The sequence below is a fragment of the Penicillium paradoxum genome, assembly GCF_028828445.1.
Source record: "Penicillium paradoxum strain IBT 22861 chromosome Unknown utg000003l_segment0_segment0, whole genome shotgun sequence".
Classification (NCBI taxonomy): Eukaryota; Fungi; Ascomycota; class Eurotiomycetes; order Eurotiales; family Aspergillaceae; genus Penicillium; species Penicillium paradoxum.
In genome coordinates, this window is record NW_026643181.1 from 4,102,829 (window position 1) to 4,123,064 (window position 20,236).

Below are 20,236 nucleotides of genomic sequence, written 5' to 3' on the forward strand. Positions count from 1 at the left end.
ATTTTGACCTGAAAACCCTGGAAGCGCCCTGGTGACCCGGTCAAGGACCTTCAAGGTCGCGCTGCGAGCAGTAGGATGACGAGGTCAATGAGAATTACAATCGGAACAACATGCAGAATGTGTACTTGATTTATCGTAGAAAAGATTGATAATTCTGCGATATATAATCATCCAACCATTTCTCAAAGTGGTAGCTGAGTCCTCGCGATGTGCTCGATGGATCAAGGACCGTCCACCTGAAATGGAAGGCCATGAGCAAATAAGACAAAAGAATATGGAAAGTCAACTATAAAGCGTCTAGACACCACATCCGCTGTGGGCGCAGTATACCCTTTTCTCCCTCTCGTATCTAGTACCCCTTACACTCTGGATATGGCAAATGACTACCGAGGAAAACCGTGGAGAAGCGCCGTTTCCCCTTATGGCCATCGCATGATACCTATGAATATAGATGAGGTATCGGGCTTCCTCATTTTAGTCCTATTCGGGATCACAGACAAGCACAGTAGACCCATATTCAGATGAGTCATTCGTAATTAGATTAGAAGAGGTCCGATCACAGAATGATGGTACAAAAACGAAGGATATCATGAGCATATATATTGATAGCCTTCCTCCCCTTCACATCTGCATTTCCCACCTGAATTCTTATACGGCATCCCCACGCTCAATCAAAGCGCACTCCGCCATAATGCCCGAGGCCATCGAGAGCTATCAAATCAAGCAAGATATCAAGAAAGCCTACGATGAAACTGCTGAAGTCTATCTAAGCTGGACACAACCCACGCATGAACTGCGCCTTTCTTATCTCGATCGCATGCTTCAATCTCTTGATTCGGTCAAGGCAAACCACCCAGCTCGCATTCTCGAATTAGGATGTGGCGCCGGCGTACCCTGCACCCAACTCTTGGCATCGCGTGAACATCTTAGCGTCACTGCAAATGACATATCCGAGACCCAGATTGCCCTGGCCAGAAAACGACTTCCTCCCTCCGTGCAGCTCATACAAGGGGATATGATGCAGTTGGAATTCGCCCCGGAGCAATTCGATGCTGTGATGGCTATGTATTCTATTATTCACCTTCCAAGGACCGAACAAACAACTATCCTCAGTGGCATTTTCAATTGGCTAAAACCCGGGGGCCGGTTTCTGGCAAATTTCTCCGAGGCTGCATTTGAGAGCGCTTCTAATGAATCTTGGTTGGGCGCTACCAAAGGTACGATGCATTGGAGTAGCTGGGGCAGAGAAGAGTTGATGAGAATTCTCATCGAGATTGGCTATGAGATAGAGATTGATGAGGTTATTGTGGATGTTGAAGAAGAAAATGGAGTCTCACGCGATGTGCCCTTTCACTGGGTCCTAGCCAAGAAATGAATATCTAGAAAGAAGTGTCGCTGCTCAACTCATTTGAACCAGGCAGGAGAGGTGCATATCAGAACGAGGCTGATTCCAATGGACAAAATTCCCAAGTAACATTCTGAGGGTCAAATGGTGCTCAGCCTATTGCCATAAAGGTGAAAGAAGACCCAAATGACCTTTTCAGTATGCGCAAGGGATTTGATAGTGAGAGTTGAGATGATAGTGGTCATTGTCGCGTCCGGCAGTGCTTTCGTGCTAGAGACGAGGGAGACAGCTGAGCATGGTACAAAGGGTCCGACCTACAAATTACTGGTCTAATGAGTTGAAGAAGAATGCCTATAGGACCTTAGATTTTCCAGCTATTCCATCACAATGCGCTGTTGTTTTCGTTTGAACATTGCCTCAGTACGTTCTCCGGAAAACGTATGTGTTCTCAAAGGGCCAACTTCCTTCCCGCCTCACCTTCAATCGTCTCCATTAACCTGCGCCGAATGTGTTCCCCAATGACAGTCACTTCCCCAGACCCATCTAAGGCATGGCATCTTAGATCCAGGTTGCCATTCATAAAGAATGGAGCACTGTACCGTGCCTTGGTACTGGAATTGACCACCCGGTGGGTCGCACTCCGATAATATCCCACCGTCCACTTCTGCATCATGTCGCCCATATTGATCACATATGAGTGAGCCTTTACCGGCACTGGCACCCAAGTCCGCGTCGGGGGATACAGAACCTCCAGGCCCTCGGTTCCTTCTTCTTGCAGTAGGACCGAAACGTTCCCAAAGTCGGTATGCTCACCCACTTAATACAGATTGTCAGCACTCTCTATCCAGACATTTTTGGCTTTCTAGGTACCCACCTCCAAATTGATGCGCTCGTTTGATCGGCTGAGGAGCATAATACAGCAATCGCAAGGGCGCAGAGGGATCAACCGTCAACCCATCAAATACGTCAGGTGGACAGTTCCATTGTGCAGGAAGCCCCCGTGCCAGAACCTTCAGAATAACCTTCACCATCTCGATCATCTTACCATGGTATTCCATCAGCGGGATACGGAAGTCCTCTTCGCGGAGTGTCCTAGGCCACTGGTTGGGACCGGTATGGAAGGTCCCTGCCTCCGGGGCATCTGCCGGTGTCTCACGCCCAATGATAAACCCCTTTTTGCGCAAGGTCAGCAAATACGCTTGAACTGGTTATTTTTGGAATCTCGCCTCTTTGGTATCTGGCAATAGACCCTCCTGATGTACCTGCAGCGCAGATGGCTCATAGCCGCGGAACGACCTGCCCATGGCCTTGCCAATCCAAGTATCCATCTTTTCTTCTGTTGGAAGGGCGAAATACCGACGAGTGCATTCGAGGACGGTGTGGCGATCTTCCTCGGGAATCCCGTGACCGACGAGATAGAAAAAGCCGAGTGTTGAACATGCATCGCGCATAGCATTGACGACCTCGTCTTTGGCGGTCTCTGGGGCATGTTCGTCGACCCAGGCGCTGATGTCCACAGTGGGGATGGAAGTTGGAGGGATGCTGTCAGCATTTTCCATGATTGTGGTTTCTCCTCCAGATTGATTCGGCTTTGTTAGTCCGAGTATCTTGGGTTAAGTATTTTAATTGGTTTCTACTAATACACTTATCTGATTTTCACGCGAGATATCTCGGTCCATTTGCATCATAGCCCTATGGATCTAGCAGGCATCCAATATGGGCCACAAGTCTGGATAGATACTCCGAATCAAGCGTTTCAAACCTTACGCCGGCAGCACCGGCTTATGGTCAGACTCATTCCTGGCTAGTCTGTCGGTAGCTAAGAGGATCTCACAATAAGGAGTGAAACCTTCATGGCGAGAGAATGAGACTGTCTCGGACAAATCAAATTTAGCCTTTCCTTTAGCAAGCCGGTAGGAATGCAACTGAAAATACTTTACTCCGAGATGCCATTGATATAACCTTCCAAACATTCTGCCGACTCTAGTCAGCTTGCGAAGTCCGTTGCAATCTAGTGAGAACTTTCAATCTCCGCATAATTCCAAGACGAAGAGAATACCTAATCGAGAAGGCCTTTCACTGCGACAACCCGAGATCTGACTGTACCGCAATGTCCACAACCGCATGTCCAAGTTCGTCCCGCAAAATGTCCGATAACCACGACTACCTTGTGCAAGTCCCCATTAAGACCGGTGCGCTTAAAGACTGGGCCTTGCATTATGATGCGCACGTGGCACACTTGAAGCCATACATTCTCGATGGGACCATCGTTTTCGGCGGCCCAACCCTCGCTGCGCATCCCAGAACTGCCGATGATCCGATAGAGGCGCGTAGTAGCGTATTGATGTTCCATGCGACCACCGAGGCCCGAGTTCGGGAAATTATAGGGAACAATCCATTTGCCGATGCGGGCATGTGGGAAATGGAGAAGCTTGTTGTCGCACCGTTCAAATGTGGAGTTAGGACCGCCATGTGAATGTTCACCTGGACTTTTCAACTGGGAAATATCATTACACTAGGAAATACGATTACAAGTGTCATTTAAATCTGAAGCTTTGAAAATATTTCAATTATCTGCCTAGGTATCAAAGGGCCCCCATTCGGGGCCACAGAGCAGAGTCTCAATCCTCCCGTAAGTGCTGAACTTTCGCTCAAAGCGCCGGGCCATCTGCCTCAACTCCCAGTAAAGCCATTAAACCATTATTCACGTCCATAAAAAGCAAACCTAATCACCGTAAAAATCAGAAGCCGGATCTTCAAGCCTTGATGTTCAGCTTCACGCCGTACTTGGCGACCCGAATAGCGGCATATCCGAGAGCAGAAGCACAGGTTGGAACGCCACCGAAGATCCACAGGCTTTGCCAATCCAGGGACCCACCACTGTTGCGGAGAATTGCCCCACTGCTAGGACCACTGGCCAACACACCGAGTGCGATGATGGCATATCCCATGCCCACGCGGGTGCCGAGCTTTGACTTGTCCGTGGTCAAGATTGCCAGGCACATTGGAGGCAGCCCGATCAATGCACCGCTCATGAAACCGGACAGAGCAGCCATGACAATCACAGAGGCCTTTGAATGGACCGCCATCATGCAAAGCATTAAGATACCGGAGGACATGGTGGCAGGAATGAGAAGGTTGAACGGTCCGAACCGGTCAGCCAGCTTATTCGGGATTGTACGGCCAAAGACAGACGCTGCATTGAAGATAGGAACGAGGTAGAAAGCCAAACTGCTACTCGTGAGGTGATTAGCCTCTGCATAGAAGGACAAGTAGAACAGAATGACGAATAGCCCCATGTACGCAACAAGACTAGTAAAGATGAAAGCCAGATAGGCTAGGTCTTTGAAAGCGGTGGGATCAACCAAAGCGCGCGCCTTGGGCGGTTGGACACGTAGGCGCATGAGACCGACCGGAAGAAGCAGTGTGCCCAGGGCGATGAACCCGATCACGCGTACAGCCCAGGGGAAGCCGATTTGATTGATCAGTCGGTACAGAACAATTGGATAGATGATACCCCCAAGTGCAGAACCGGAAGCAGCGGCGCCCATTGCAGCTCCCATCTTGGTTGTGAAGTATTGGGGAATGATTGCGACGCAGGGAACGAAGAGACAGCCAGTCCCGATGCCGACGGCAAAGCCCTGTGCTAGCAGAACTTGCCAGAACTCGTGACACAGACTCAACATCATATGTCCGATGACTACCATCAACGAGCCAACAATCAGAAGGGCGCGTAGGTAACCGCGGTCGTAAATCGGGCCGACGAAAATGCCAACGAACAGGAGCATGAATGCTGCAATGGAGCCGACCCACGAGATTTCGGAGGAATTGGCGTGGAACAGCGCGCCGGACTCATAGTATGTCTGGTAGGCCCCAAAAGTGTTCAGGATACCCCAGGTGTTGAAGTAAAGCATGAAGCTTCCCAGGACATTCAGCCATGCCAATGTACCACCGTTTGGAGCAGGTGCCGGGCCGGGGGCTTCTCCTCTGGCACAGACGGCTCGACGGTCTTGTCTGCCATTCTGGCGAGCCGGTGAAGATGCTTGGGATAATAATCTTTGAAATTTGATTGTGGATATTCGTGAAGACGTTGGTGAAGAGGAGATGAGAAAATTGATGAAGATAAACAAAAGTGAAATCTCCAAGAGCTTTATTGACCGTAGAAAACATACCCTCACAATGCTATACTCACGGGGTCACAAAGCTTAATGATTGGGACTGTCGGAGATTGGCTGCATTTGGTAAGTCCGAAGCCTTTGGTACCATTGGGAGATGACCGGAGTTAAGGGCCGAGTGACGCGATCCCTAGATATCGGAGATTAACCATATTAGGATGTCAGCTCGGGCTTACCATTCTCAGCCCCAACCTTGGAATGATCCAAAATACTCCGCAAAAGTCATCAGAATGAACTCGTGGACTAACTGGCCGGGTATCCGGCCCCTCCCTAAGGGAAGATGAGTGGAGTAGATAACATACCTTCATGCAGGTCACCGAGTAACGTGAATCCCTATTACACGCAACTAATGTAAAATGATGCTACAAACTCGCATGACCAACTCGCAGCCATCTGTTACTTAAATCAGGGCTATACAATTCCATAAATAGGCCCACGGGGATTCCGGATATGTTTCACCGGATAAGAGGCCACCAGATACAGATTGCCTCAGAAATATAGCAGGAAGACAGAAGCTAAACAAAGGGTGATATTGATACAAACACAGCAGAAACAGGCGGTAAATCCCCCAATCGATGTTTCTATAGAAATTCTGACGCCACGGATTTTGCTCTACATTTTGAAAGTAAGTTGACGCTCTAAACTCTATCATCACACCTTCTATGTCTACATCAATAGCTTCATATTCAGAATACGAATTGTTTTCACAATGCATGTTGCCTCCTGTGGAAAGTCTTATGGTCATACTAAATGGCGTCATCTACAGGCTCGCAGATACAAAGCCTGATAACTTACCTTCGGCGGACCTGATCTACTGACCACTGCCTAATCCATATCTGAGAGCAAATATATTTACTCCGTGGGCATTATTTGTTTATCACTCCTTCTGTCCGATGGAAACTGGGCGGTAATAAATTCCTTCTACTGCGCTTGAGAGTGACATCAAGATAATCCGTCATCACAAGTTCATCTTTCTCGAGGGAACCGTTCCAAAACGCGTCCAGCCAGATATCATTGCTATGCAGACCAACCTTGCTCTGCCACGAATTCTTTGTCTTCATGGCGGAGGCACCAATGCTCGCATTTTCCGCATGCAATGCCGCGTGCTAGAGCGAATGCTCAGCTCTCATTTTCGACTTGTGTACGCTGAGGCACCTCTTCCCGCCCGGCCAGGATCTGATGTGACAGCCGCCTACAAAGACTACGGGCCTTTCAAAGCGTGGTTTCGTGTACATGCAAGGGATCCCATCCTTGATGAATATCAAATTGTGAATGGGATTGAAGATTCTCTATTTGCCGCTCAACAAGCTGACGACAAGCGCGGCGCGACTGGTGAATGGGTCGGGCTCTTGGGATTCAGCCAAGGTGCCCATTTGGCTGCTAGCATCCTGGCGAACCAACAAGTATTCCAGAACAAGACAATCCCAGTCTACCGGTTCGCTATCCTATTAGCTGGACGAGGGCCTTTGCGTTGGCTCAATCCAGAGGTTTCTAGGCCTGCCGGATTCATCGACGCGACACAGTGTACTACAGGCCAGGAATTCAGCGTTGACCCGATGGAATACCGAGTGAAGATTCCAACAATTCACGTCCACGGTATGCTTGATCCGAATTTGGAGCTGCACCGCAGATTACTGTATCAGCATTGTGATTTGAGAAGTACAATGCTGGTAGAATGGGGGGCGATCATCGCGTGCCGATCAAAGCAAAAGACGTTATCCCTGTGGTACGAGAGATCTTCAACGTGGCATACCGCACCGGCGTGGTCGGAGATAGATTGTGGACTCGGGACATATGATACAATGTCCTTGCCTGTTAGAAATCTTAGTGCTTTATGTGAGTATTGTTTATTTTGTGGCTGTTCATAAATCAATGACATCGGCGAATCTTTGACCTCAACGAATTGGAGCATAAGCTGAGCATCAGACGGAATTGCAAGACGAATATATCTGTGACTTTGATCTGTTATTTTGAGATCGCCCGGGCCATCAGTACGAGTTACCTTATCACTGGACGGGCTGCATTTTATTGGAGAAATATTATTCTCACTATACATGCATACGTTCAAGTAGAGTACTTTGGCCTTGATAAAAAATCTTGCCTGTAAATCGAAGTGCATTCTTTTCGGAGTTTCTTTTCAGTCGCCGGGTATAGAAGATTCGGAACTTTTGATAATGCTGATTGTGTCGGACCATAGACAAAGCTCGTCATCTAGCATAATACCTGGAGAATTTAAAATTGGATGTTTTGTACAATATAAACAAAGGGCACATAGGGAACTTCATTTCTCACCCAATACCTCTAATCAAATCCAACTGGTTGCGCGCGCCGCAGCTACCAGGTACCCAAGATGACATGTCTACCAAACACCCCAGAAATTGCCATCATCGGAGGTGGCATTGTGGGACTCGTCCTAGCCGCCGGTCTCACTCGCCGTGGAGTGCAAGTGAAACTCTTTGAACAGGCGCGCAACTTTCGCGAGATTGGTGCTGGCATCGGATTCACACGTAACACCGTCCAGTGCATGGAGAAGATCTGCCCAGGTATTGTGCGCGCTCTTCGATCTGGCGGTGCGGTCAATGTGTCACTGGATCAAAATGATCCGAAATCGTACCTGAGGTATATCAACGGGCATGGGGTACAGCGTGAAGACGATCCGATGTACCAGAAGCCGTTGCTGAGGCTCGATGCGGGAATCGGCGGGTGGGAGACCGTCCGTCGAGATCAGTTTCTGGACGATTTGGTCAAGGAAATCCCCGAGGGTGTGATTCACCTCCAGAAGCGACTGGAGATGATTGTTGACGAGGAGGACAAAGATAAGGTGGTGCTGTACTTCACTGATGGAAACATCGTTGAGGCCGATGCTGGTATGTTGTGACCTCTCCATCGATGTTACCTGCGGGTTGTTGCTAATTTGAAAAAGTTATTGCGACCGATGGTATCAAATCCACTGTCCGAAGACTTCTCCTTGGTGCAGACGATCCTGCTTCGTACCCGCAGTATAGCCACCAGGTCGCGTATCGGGCACTTATTCCCATGGATAAAGTCTGCACTGCCATCGGTGAATATAAGACCCACAGACAACACATGCACCTTGGGCCAAAGGCGCACCTCATTCACTACCCAGTCAACACAAACACCATCGGTGCAACGGTGATCATCTCTGACCCCGACGAGTGGCCACTTGACAAACCCACTACCGCCTGGGTCTCTAGAAAGGCTGTCTCACACGCCCTCTCGGACTGGAGTCTGCCAGTACGGAATCTTGTAGAGCTATTCCCTGAGGAGCTTGATCAATGGGCGCTCTTTGACCTCGCTGAATACCCGCTCCCAAAATATAACAAAGGTCGCGTCTGTCTTGTCGGCGATGCAGCACACGCATCCACCCCACACCATGGAGCCGGCGCATCGTTCGGGGTGGAGGATGTGCTCTGTCTGTGCACTATGATACCCGAGCAAACAAGTCAGATAGTCCGGGATCGTAACGTGTCTACAGGCGATGCTTTGCGCGCCGCGTTTGAGACATATGATAACATTCGACGAACCCGTACTCAGTGGCTTGTCAATAGTAGCCGCCGTGTTTGCGATCTGTTTCAACAACCTGAGTGGGCGGATCCGGCCAAAATAGCGAAGGCCGAGTCATGCTTGGAAGAAGTTAAAGATCGGTCATTTAAGATCTGGCATTTTGACTCAACGAAGATGCAGGAAGATACTATTCGGGATTACCAGCAAAGAATGGGATATCTTGGGAAGACAAAGATGGCAAATGGAGTCTCTGGTAAGGCTATCAATCTTTCCCAGGAGCCTGAATGGCTCTTTTCGGCGTGAGATGGACAACCTTGTGATTTCCTATGCCTTTGTCGCCAGTTTGAATCCTTCTGTGGACTTTGCATGTAACTTTCTTGATCTCATAGAAATCTAAATCCTTTAAGCATGAAAAGTGAAGGACAAAGGTAAACAAAGCCAAATGAAGGCGATGGACAACTGGCAATTCTCTCACGAGCGGGGTGGTCGGTATTGATGAAGCAGGAATATGAGCAAGGTTTTGGCAATCATTCAGTGCATCACAAGAATCCCTAGATACATGCACAGAGACACATATGGTCACTAGTTTGAGAAGGCTACTGGGCCGAGTTGCTATTTTGAACAGGGTCCTGGCGCGGGAAGCTTGTTTTCGCCTTCGAGTCACAGGCATCGGCTCCCTCCTTTGGCACTTCCCCAGCTTCCAGAGATCCAATATTTCCTCCCTCGCTTGATGATACCACTATTTTGCCGGGGCCTACGTCACAGCTTGCATGAAGCGATGTTGTTATCATTACCTGTGATAATGGTCATCCTTCCCTTTGCGCACTTCATATCGGCCGCTCGGGGGTCTGATCGCCCTGACACAAGGACTCCAGACACGACAGTTATCCTCTCCATTGGATCTGAAAATCCCTTTACTATGTGCGATAGACTCCACGATACACACCTCACCTTCTGCTAATCAAATCGCTTCCCTTATCCAGCGCGAAGGTCGTATTACCGAAACACCTGCGTCGACAAGACTACCAATGGGCCGTCCCCCCTGAGTATATTTGATGCTGCGGTAGGCGGATATATGGTGCATTCTTGATCTTTCGGGACGATCTGTCAGAGCCACTGTGGTTGGTTCAATTTGAAGGCTGATCAGTGCTAAGGAGTCGTGCAAAACTCAACGCCAAAGGATTGTCGATCCAGGGCACCCGGGTCATATTCAACCCGAACAGATCAACCAATACCATGTGCTGCTGTGAAAAGATTGAGCGCCAGGCAGAGGAGAAGAGCAACGCTCCTAAGCAAATATTTATCAAATCGGGCTAAAATGCAATCGCCGCTGCCAATATCACAGCTCTGGAACCCAGGGACAACATACATCCAAGGAGATGATATTTGGGGCAAAGAGTTGAACTAGAAGAACTCTGGAAGAAAAAGCCCGGAGAAATAGCAAAGAAGCAAAAGAAACTGCCGGATTTACCAAAAAACGCTTTCTCACGGACCCGTTCACGATACCCACGTTACTCCTCAATCCTCGTCGTCGGTCAGTACTCGAATAAGCTCGATACTCAGGATCATCACGTGAAGCCCAATCCCAACCAAACCAGTTGCGCCTACTGCAATCCAACCTAGTGACATCGCGAGGGCTCCAACATGGCCCGTGACTCCGCCATAAGTGAGAGTCTCGGCCATCGATACGGTGGAGCTGCTATTGATATGCTGCCACAACACAGAGATAAACCCAAATCCAGCCCCAAGGAATGAAAGGTACATGACAATATGGGATAATGGACGCGAAGGAAATGGCTTGACCTCACGTTCAGAGCCATCATCGTCTATTTCCTCGTGCCATCCTGGGAATGTCGACAAAATAATGAAACAAATGAAGCACGCCAGGATCGCAATATATCTTCGTTCATTGCATGAGCATATTTCACCACGTCACAAAGAGGGGCCCTCAGTTGCACTTACATCAAACCATCAAAAACGATCTTTTCCTTGAATGTCTCCGCAATCATAATCAGATTGAGCGGGTCTTGCATGACTTCTATGGTGGTATTCCCGTCAATGACAGTCTTCTTGTCTAGTCGGACCATATTTGCCAGCATTCGGATGTTTTTGGAACAAATGAACTCTTCATCCTTTTGGCCCACGCAGATTCCCATGTACCCTGCGCGTACTTTGAAGTCCCCTCCGACTTCAAATTGCGACACATTGTGTATAGCCTGTGCAATCGCTGTGTTTATCTGTCCCGTTGATGTAGCTATTGGGGAGCTTGGTGTTTTATACTCTAGCGACAGCAAGTAGACATTGCTCATATTGCTAGAAGTACAGCTTGCTATCAAGACGGCTGAATGTACGGGGTACATTAGTTCCGGCAGAACCAAAGGAGGAGGTATTGGCAAGGTCTTGAAACTCTTACAGAAGAAGGAAATTGGAATCAACAGAATAATCATGAGAACATGATGGTAGCCAATCATCGGTATGAACCGCGACCATGTCGCTATGTTCCCGGACCTCGCGTCAGCACGACTGATATTCACAGATCCGCTATTTTCATACGATTGAGGGACAGACTTACAAGCACATCCGCCCATTGTTGCCTTGGTTTCAAAGCCCGACTGCGAAATTGTTTAGTCGACGTGGGGGCCTTGTTAGTTGATCTCCAGAACGCCCCTCTCAGCTGACAAAAGTCCTCCAGGCCCAACCCCATGGACTCTATCACGTGCTACCCTCGATTGATGAAGGTATATTAACAATTACTACATAGGGATACATCTTTTTGGCTTTTGACTTAGTTCAAGCGATCGCGGCACACAACCTTTGATTGTACCCTCATATCCATGTGCCTCACGAGTCGGGGTTTGTGGTCCGGTTCAGCTCCTCTGGATCTTCCGAGTTAGACAAGCTGATTCTGGGCCCCGATTGGACTCGCTTACTCAACCTGTCGTAGTGTAGAACTGTGAGGGTTCACTTCATACGGCGCTCGGGAATTTCTTTCTTGAATTTCGGCCTGAACGTGGCTGTTTTTAAGCAGGGAGAAAATTAGAATACCTGAATTACCTATGAAATAGACCGTCATGAGTCATAAGTGTGCAAAGCAGCCAGGTCAGGCGAAGGTTTCCATGCTGCGTTTGCAAGCTTATGATGTCTTCTCAGTAGTACCCCAAGGTTCCTCGCTGTATTCTTAATAGTACGTCTACCAGTCCTCTTCACATATATTTCCTCCCCTCCTCAATAGTTATAGGTAGGTAGGCTAAGAGCGTACACCTCCGTAGACACCTGCTAGGTTATTTTACTGCTGGCATACTGACATTGGCTGTGCGCAATTCCATATCGCAATTTTCCATTTTCATTTTCGTACTTTTTTTAAGAACGTCGTCACATTCAAACGAAACTCAATCGGTAAAAGATTCGTCTCAAAATGACTGGCGCAATGAAAATAATCCCGAACATGAGAATTCCAACCGTAAGGGCAGCCTTGATACCTGTAGTGAGTGGACGAGTCCAGATCAGTGCCAGAGAGACTATCATGAAGATCACGGGGAGGATCAATAAGATGAGTGGCTTCATAACCCAAGATGGACAGCGATGGACCCTATCCGACAGGAATTTTGGAAATGCATTCCGAAAGTCTGGATCGCACCAGTGCCAAAATGGAATGCCCACACTGGCGATGACCATAATGACAATCGCGATAGTGACGGCCCCCTGAGTACTGGGATCCAGATCTCGTGTCCAGAGAACAGCTATTGGTATCCCTGAAATCGATCCATTCAACAAGACAGAGAGGATTAAAAAACCAGACACGTCCCAAATCCTCACCCATAGTCTCCTCATTGGTCGCATTGCCCGCGTCCAAGTTCGTTTTATACCACTGAGGTCAAACCAGCTCCCTATCCAACGAACGGTTAGGAGTACTGGGACTGATCGCGTGGGAATAGGCAGTCCGTGGTTTTCTGCGTATCTTCGAATATCATATTTGACAACCATCTTGAGGTAAGCGACCCACTGGCTCCGCATGGTCATTCGCATCAAGTAAGCAAATGTCACCATACCCACAGCAAGGATAAAGAATGATCGTAGGGGAACGGGATCAGCAAAGGGCTCCACTTGCATACCGAAGACTGATGTTGTGAATGATAGGGGAATAAAAACAAATGCGAGCTCAGTCAACCTGTTCACAGCTTGAACCTCATCGATAGAACGCCGGCTACCCAGGAGGCCCATATTGGAGTTCAACAAGGCCGAAGTCCGCTGGAGCCGATCGCACATTTGTTTAATGTGTTCCGAAAGATCGCAAATATCTTGTAGAACTTGCGATTCGCCAGCTGGGCTGTCTTCGATTGCATTCAGATGAAGCCAGGCCATGAATGGTTTTATGGAAGCTTCGAGCTCTGGAAGCTCTCGTTGTGCACGACCTATCAATTGGAGCCATGAAGATAAGCGATCTTCCATTTTAGTGACGTCAAGAACCCCGAGCTCCACTTCATCAAGAACATGGCCTAGTTGTCGAAGAAGTGTGAAGGTGTCTTGTCTAATGATCTGGAATAACGGCCCGCCCAAGCCAACTGATCCAGCATGCCGCTCAAGCGCTCCACAAACCCCGTCAGATGTCGATGTGGAGGACTGCAGATTCTTTCCAAAATAAGCCGCAGATTCTTGTGTTTGAAAGACATGGTCTAGATCAACAGTGACTTCGTGACGAGGAGCAATGTGCTCGATGATGATTTTAATCGACGATAATCGCTCGTTCTGCTTCAAATTATTCTTCCACTGCATGGAACGTACAGGTCCTCTATCCATCCGTCTTTTGATAGTTCGAACCCATCTCATTGGGAGGGGTCCATCTCTGGCGAACGGAGACCTTGTCCCATATAAGATATGAGCAATTCCCTTTTCAGCCGAGTCAGTATCTGCCTCGGAGATATTCAAGTCCTCATCTCCTTCGGAGAGACCCCAGTCATATGTTTTAGTAGCTGTTGCTGGATGCTCTTCTTCCACTTTTGGCAATGGATCCAATAGCATAATCACTGCGTACCAATCAGTCTCGAGCGATGGTTATACTTTTTTATTCACCTTCAAAGGCTCGAGCACTTACCAATCTTGCAGTCACGGGCTGTAAGCTGCCCTTTCCAGACCGATACCCTCTCTTCCAATCCACATTCCCTTTTTGTACTCGATGCCTTTGTGGGGTCTGTCCACAGACGCCACTCCGATCGAAATATGTTAGTGGAAACTCGCGTTGTAACAACCCCATGGCGTGTGAAGTGTTCAATGTGGCCCTGCATCTTTGGGGGCACCTTGCCCGTGTCACCAACAGTTTCGACTGGATTCTCCTTCCCAGATATGCTGATTTTAGCAAGATCCTTCATGCTACGATTTGAAGAATACATGGGGACTCGGTAAACAGGCCGGATCCACCGCATTGACACATAGGACTTTTTCAGTGATGCCGTGGCCCACATTCGAGCCGGCAACATGTCATATTCTGCACCCGCATATCCAGAATTTAGTAGATGTTCTTCAAAGAATTCTGGATTGATGCCGAAAGTTCCTCCCAGGGCATTTATTGTCGGTTTCGACAAATCCTCGACAATGAGCAGGCGCTGTTGTATATTTGGTCCCGTGTATGCCAGAGATGCGATATCTTTAGCCTTTTGAATTGTTTTTGGTTCTGATCTGACGCTGTTCGAGTAATCGTAGCAGACAATTGATGTTCGCTGGTGACGAGAGTGTTTACGAACATTTCCTTCCCTGATATGTTCCAAGACCTTTCCGGCATTTTCAAGGGTCTGGTCATATGCAGACCCAGACTTTCTCTTCTTTCTTCGAACACCAGGCAATGGGATAGCAGATGGTATCACTGGCGGACCTGATTTCAAAATGATTTCCAATGAATCTTTGGGCGAATTTTGATTGAGGCCATGTTCGCCGGCATTGGAAGAAGACGCATGGGAATCCGGTAGGCTAATTGCCTCTGGAAGCCCATTGCGCATCGATGGATCATGTTGCAAAATATCTTCCAACGAGTTTTGTGGATGATTTGCTACACTTGAACCTTCACGGCGCTGTCCAGGGATAGAAGCCGCGTCAACTCTGCCCGGGGCTGGGTCAGGGGGAACGGGATAATCTGGCTGTTGTAACCAATCAAGAAGACGATCAGTTGGTTGCTTTTCAGCCATGACACCATATTATGAGCCCTCGAGAACTAGATGCACTGCCCCTAGAAACCATGAAACATTCAAAATGGAAATCCAGATGAACAAAGCGCACCCGAATTTCAGCAAAAATTGAGTTTAAATGTAGACCGAGCAAGGCAGTTGGCACCCGAAATGGAATGACATTGGTTACACACCAAACCAATGTGTAGTGGGAGGGGTTCGTCACCTGATAAGCCTGTCAGCATTGCTATACTGCTTTAACTCTAGCGTGAACAGGGTCTCTCCTAACTCTGGCTAGGTATAGTTCTTCTTGGCACTACGTGTACTTCATACTCTTTGAATGGCTTCCATCTGCCATCACAGCTCAACATATTGACGAATGCTCACCGGGAAAATTCCTACGAGGTGTGAACCTTCATTATTTTCCGATATCAGTCGCCAAATGTAAGGTTACTGATATAATAATGTTATGCCCTGGATCTCTCAGTTATCATTTATGGAAACCCACTCAAAGCCTGAATATCACCGATAACGTCAGGCATCTAGTGGTTTGTGCTTCAACAGTAGTTTCACAGTTTTGAAGGTCTAGATGTCACAACTCGGACATCGACTTTCGATGAGAAGTCGTAGGGACATGATAAAAGTCGTATTGATACTTGCCAAATTTAGGGGCAAGATGACATGTTGTTGCATCTTGCTAATTGGTCCCAGTGCTTTTCGAGCCGGGAGGTGATGCTTGACTTAAGCTTCCGACTTAGCGCGTGTCAAGTACCGTGGGACTCAGAAATCTTAATTTGACGTCAGATTCCATATTATCGGTGGTCTTGCAATTTCCATAATCCAGTGCAATTTGCGATAGTGGAGAAGCCCACTTGAATTCTGCGTCTTCCCGCTTTCGATCCGGCAACGTACCTCTACTACTACATGAACGTACATCAATGTGATTTTCTAGATACCAGATGTCCTCAATTGCCAGCTTCTGTATGGTTTACTTATAATGTAACACTATCTATGCATGGGAGAAAGTCAGAAGTTCAAATAAACATATGGATTCTCAGATAACAATATTTCCCATTCCTAAGCATCAATCCTTAGAAAGAGACATCGCGTATCTCTCTCTAAGAATTGGCTGTTGTTGTAAACATAAACGCTAAAATCGTCCGAAAGCAAACCATAGCCTAGTGTACACTGCTCTGCTTGCCATGGTCATAAAGAAAACATCGAATGGAGCTATTAGTTCGCTTTCCAAAGGCTCTTCACATCCTTCTTGACTGGCTTCAACAAAGCCTTGACCTCCGCCTTGAAAGCCTTCTTGTCTTCCTTCGACCACGCACCACTCTGCTTCACTGTTCTGAGATCGCGGACGAGGCCTGTGAGTAGAGTCGAGATGTTCTCCACCGTGCACTTAGTGCATTTGTTCTCATCGGCGATGTCAGTCAGTGCTGCTGTCACAGTGCGGATGATCTCCGCTGCCTGCGACTTCTGCAATTCGTTGTCCACAAGAGGGACTTGGCTGGGCCCGTGGATGATGCAATCCGCCTTGGGGCTTGTGCTAAGCGAATGTTAGTTGACATGGTCCAGGTCTAGAATAGCGCTGTAAGGGAAACGAAAAGGGCTATAACTTACTGTGCTGGCTCTTGCTTCTCAGGCTTGTCGCACTCGACGGGGTCGAGGGGGGTGTAGGCCGGGGCCTTAGCATCGTCGGTGTTAATTTGGGTCATTGTGTGTGGGCTTGGACGATTGCAACGTAATGTGAGAGTGGATGCAAAGCGGAGTTTTAAATTGGAATTTGTGGTTTCTGGGGGAGGTATGTCTTGAATTGCTGGTTGTTCAAGCTTTGGGTTCTTAGAATCAGATGACTATTTATATCTTTATCCCCCAGCTATGGAGTATACCGGCGAAATGATCGAAAAGGGTATATCCGATATCTCCGAAAATGTCCCAATCTGGCATCTCCGACGGGCGAAATATCCGATCGGCCTCGGGGTTTCGTCTTGCCTTCTATGGACTTGACACCGAAGACCATTGTGTTATTTCAGGGGTATCTCCCAATCAATAGCTTGCCACATTGCATATTGATATCTTTTTAAAAATCGATGATGTTTCAAGGTCAACTTGCGGATCCAGTCTTAGTCGAAGATCAGGGTTGAGAATGTATGTCTAGAGCTCAGCCAAAACGACTTTTTGCCAGGCACGATCTCTCTTATAGAATGACCCACTTCTGGGTATTTATTGGTGTTTGATGAGCTATCACCGCAGATATGACCGAAGACAATATATAGATGCACTGCTTGCCGTGCCGGCTCCAAAGTTTCCCACCAGTCATGTACGTTACCAAAACCCTACTACCCCCTCATTATCGATCTCCTTCCTCGGTTTGTGCTTAAGCTCGAGATGCAGTATCCCTGCAAGGTTGTTCGCAGTTGCTAAGTACTGCAGCGAGCATAAAATCTCCTTTAAGTGCTCGTCGGCTTGTGGATTCAACGCCTCGCCCAACCGAGTGAAGCCGCCGCAGATGAACAGTGCAATTGGAGTGAACGGGTGGATCTGTCTGCGTGAGAACAACTTCAATACCTCAAACGGTAGCGGGACTCACTTTGAAAAAGCCCAGTTGGTTCAAGCTTTGTGCCTGATTACGGATACCTTCTGCTGCCTTGCAGGCTCGTTTCTCATATGCCCGATACAGGTCTCCAGGGCGTTCAGAGACGCGACCAAGGGCATTAAATAGCACTATGACAGCGGCCTCTGTGATCATCTCGATAAACAAGTTGGTAGAATTACGAAGCTCGAGATCAGTCGAGTCGTGGCATGATGTCCCTTCAATCTCCCGAGTTAATGCCTTGTCCAACGCTCGGTGCCGTGCCAGATATTCCTTTGATGTAGGATCCGTGATGCGTTCGACATTGCACTGGTTTTGATGCGCCAGGCATCGTGCAAGAATGGTTACTACGACCATTGATCTCGCAAATGCAGAGAGCGGCTGGTTACTATTTTGAGACATCGCCGAGGGTAGGAATTCGGTCATGATTCCTTCCTTTCGTAGAAATGCGGTCTCGATGGCGGGTAATCGTGTGAGTATCTGGAGAGCAGACCCATTAGGTACGATTGAACAGTTCCTTTTTTTCGCTACCTCATGAAGCTTACCAGTTGATCATCCAATGCAAGAGGTTGCCCGTGCACTAGGTTGGCATACCGCTCGAGCGCGTACGCTGTCCAGAAAGTGCGTCGCCTCTCTTCATCTTCCACCCACGATATTCGACATGACCGACTAATGCTGGGGTTGTCTATCTGATGCAACTTTTCTCGACGGATCAAGAGAAAACACTTTCCTGCACTAGTCCATCCTTTTTGCGGATTGTCCTTCAGAATCTCATACAAGGCTAGCAGCAGCTGTGCCTGAATTATCTCTATTGGAATGGGTTCGTCCAATACGTCCTGAAGCCAAGAGTCCAATATTGCACTGGTGTGTGTGTACAATATGGGAAGCATGGGCTTGAACTGGCTTCCCAGAGATCCTGCAAGCAAGCGCATGGCGTTTTGTAGACAGTAAAACGCTTTGCTCTCCCCCAAATCTCCGGGGGCTCTGGCAAAGTAGCGCTGCCGATTGATTATCGGGGCGAATAGGTAAGCTCTATCGAAGAACATGTCATCCCTGGTCCTAATAAGTAGTTGTAACATCTAAATGCGCGGGGGAAGCATACAGATCTGCACACTCTAGTTGTGTTATTTGGACGGGAACGGGAGGCGTAAATGACACAATTCTAGAGTCTAGGTCTGAAAGGACAACACTAGCATCCAGGGCTGGCTTCAATGTGGGCCTCTGGGTCATTGCTAAAGGCGATGAAGGTGCCAGGAGCATAAGATTGGAAATGGTTTCTTGTTTCCGGTTCGATTCGCTTTCGAAATACAAGGGCATAGCTTCAGCCCACTCAGGAAATTCCGTCGGTTGTGCGCTCATCAGACGCTCCATGCAATCTGACCCACCGTGTAAGGTCACTCCGACATGGTCGATGGCTGCATCCCCGATATTTGCTCCCACAACCCTATCCACTTCCAAGGAATCGCATGTCAGATTGTCTCCAATCTCTGGAGGGGAGCCGGGGTGGACCTCGACGTTGCCGTATAATTGCCGCTCAAGGGTCGCTGTCCCTGGTTCGTTAGCAAGGGCTGGGTTTAGATAATCTGCGAGAAAGCATCCCACCGATTCGGGATTTCAGGATCTTCACGTGTCCTTTGCGTGGTCCTCTTGGCCGTCGCAATGGATTGGCGATGCACGTAAGGCCGAGATTACAACAGGATCCACACTGGGGTTCGCTCATATCACACTTGAGCTTCCGTGAGCGGCATTCCTCGCACGCGAGACTATTCTGTTGCCGACGACTCTTCGCTGCCATTTCAATTTCTGACATTGAGTGTGGTAATTCTCGCAAGAGGTTTGCTCACTGGTAGTGTTCTTAGCCACCTGTCGAATTCGAGTTTGTATCAATTTCCGCGCCAGGTAATTCGAAGTATATCTAGTTTACCTAGCTATGTTTCCTTGTACACACTACTTATCGAAACCTATGGAGTGTCTCATACCCTACCTCCTGAGCTACATAAGCTATTGGTGTCCAGACGCTTAACCACGTTAAGGTTCGGAAGACGAGGCACATCCTCGCCAGAGTAAGACTGACTAAGGCTCACTACATCTGTAGTACCCTACCTCGTAAATCTGTTACTATATTGCTATACTTATAAAATGCATTTCTGTGGCCTCATAATGGATTGAAAGTCTAATAATCGGGTACGATATCTGATTCAACCGCTTGGCCCGACCCCCACAGTCACTGGCTGGTAAGCTTGAAATAGGACTATGAATAGTGCGTGGAACGACGACAAATGGCGTATATCGCCAGTTCTAGGCACACCTAGGGGATTGAAATACCGCTGCTTACCTCGACCAAAGTACCTCTGGGCGATCAATGTCCCAAAGTGGTTAACATGAGTTCTTGGGTATCGCGGTCTCGAACTTTCCCAGAGACTCGTGTTCAGCCCTC

The 20,236-nt window shown here is 48.2% G+C and overlaps 10 protein-coding genes across 10 annotated transcripts; 4 read left to right on the forward strand and 6 right to left on the reverse strand.

Moving 5' to 3' along the window:
• Positions 1-691: 691 nt before the first annotated feature.
• Positions 692-1,375, forward strand: N7457_003376 (class I SAM-dependent methyltransferase; the record flags this gene model as incomplete). Its single annotated transcript, XM_057174421.1, has 1 exon — positions 692-1,375. The coding sequence occupies one exon, from the start codon at positions 692-694 to the stop codon at positions 1,373-1,375; it is 684 nt and encodes a 227-aa protein (XP_057034572.1).
• A 418-nt stretch (positions 1,376-1,793) lies between these two features.
• N7457_003377 (isopenicillin N synthase family dioxygenase) lies at positions 1,794-2,904 on the reverse strand (the record flags this gene model as incomplete). Its single annotated transcript, XM_057174422.1, has 3 exons — positions 1,794-2,161; positions 2,220-2,549; positions 2,595-2,904. 3 exons carry the CDS (start codon positions 2,902-2,904, stop codon positions 1,794-1,796), a joined length of 1,008 nt encoding a protein of 335 aa, XP_057034573.1.
• Positions 2,905-3,491: 587 nt separating this feature from the next.
• On the forward strand, positions 3,492-3,821 carry N7457_003378 (uncharacterized protein; the record flags this gene model as incomplete). Its single annotated transcript, XM_057174423.1, has 1 exon — positions 3,492-3,821. The coding sequence occupies one exon, from the start codon at positions 3,492-3,494 to the stop codon at positions 3,819-3,821; it is 330 nt and encodes a 109-aa protein (XP_057034574.1).
• Positions 3,822-4,101: 280 nt separating this feature from the next.
• N7457_003379 (uncharacterized protein) lies at positions 4,102-5,366 on the reverse strand (the record flags this gene model as incomplete). Its single annotated transcript, XM_057174424.1, has 2 exons — positions 4,102-5,208; positions 5,295-5,366. 2 exons carry the CDS (start codon positions 5,364-5,366, stop codon positions 4,102-4,104), a joined length of 1,179 nt encoding a protein of 392 aa, XP_057034575.1.
• Positions 5,367-6,539: 1,173 nt separating this feature from the next.
• N7457_003380 (uncharacterized protein) lies at positions 6,540-7,176 on the forward strand (the record flags this gene model as incomplete). The annotated part of the gene is made up of 2 exons (XM_057174425.1): positions 6,540-7,116; positions 7,151-7,176. The coding sequence occupies 2 exons, from the start codon at positions 6,540-6,542 to the stop codon at positions 7,174-7,176; spliced, it is 603 nt and encodes a 200-aa protein (XP_057034576.1).
• Positions 7,177-7,870: 694 nt separating this feature from the next.
• On the forward strand, positions 7,871-9,348 carry N7457_003381 (FAD-dependent oxidoreductase; the record flags this gene model as incomplete). The annotated part of the gene is made up of 2 exons (XM_057174426.1): positions 7,871-8,387; positions 8,444-9,348. 2 exons carry the CDS (start codon positions 7,871-7,873, stop codon positions 9,346-9,348), a joined length of 1,422 nt encoding a protein of 473 aa, XP_057034577.1.
• Positions 9,349-10,563: 1,215 nt separating this feature from the next.
• On the reverse strand, positions 10,564-11,354 carry N7457_003382 (Fig1 domain-containing protein; the record flags this gene model as incomplete). Its single annotated transcript, XM_057174427.1, has 2 exons — positions 10,564-10,945; positions 11,008-11,354. 2 exons carry the CDS (start codon positions 11,352-11,354, stop codon positions 10,564-10,566), a joined length of 729 nt encoding a protein of 242 aa, XP_057034578.1.
• Positions 11,355-12,423: 1,069 nt separating this feature from the next.
• N7457_003383 (Mg2+ transporter protein CorA-like/Zinc transport protein ZntB) lies at positions 12,424-15,035 on the reverse strand (the record flags this gene model as incomplete). The annotated part of the gene is made up of 2 exons (XM_057174428.1): positions 12,424-14,069; positions 14,138-15,035. The coding sequence occupies 2 exons, from the start codon at positions 15,033-15,035 to the stop codon at positions 12,424-12,426; spliced, it is 2,544 nt and encodes an 847-aa protein (XP_057034579.1).
• A 1,398-nt stretch (positions 15,036-16,433) lies between these two features.
• On the reverse strand, positions 16,434-16,921 carry N7457_003384 (uncharacterized protein; the record flags this gene model as incomplete). Its single annotated transcript, XM_057174429.1, has 2 exons — positions 16,434-16,752; positions 16,827-16,921. 2 exons carry the CDS (start codon positions 16,919-16,921, stop codon positions 16,434-16,436), a joined length of 414 nt encoding a protein of 137 aa, XP_057034580.1.
• Positions 16,922-17,531: 610 nt separating this feature from the next.
• Positions 17,532-19,609, reverse strand: N7457_003385 (uncharacterized protein; the record flags this gene model as incomplete). Its single annotated transcript, XM_057174430.1, has 5 exons — positions 17,532-17,747; positions 17,797-18,279; positions 18,345-18,852; positions 18,902-19,349; positions 19,402-19,609. 5 exons carry the CDS (start codon positions 19,607-19,609, stop codon positions 17,532-17,534), a joined length of 1,863 nt encoding a protein of 620 aa, XP_057034581.1.
• Positions 19,610-20,236: the final 627 nt, after the last annotated feature.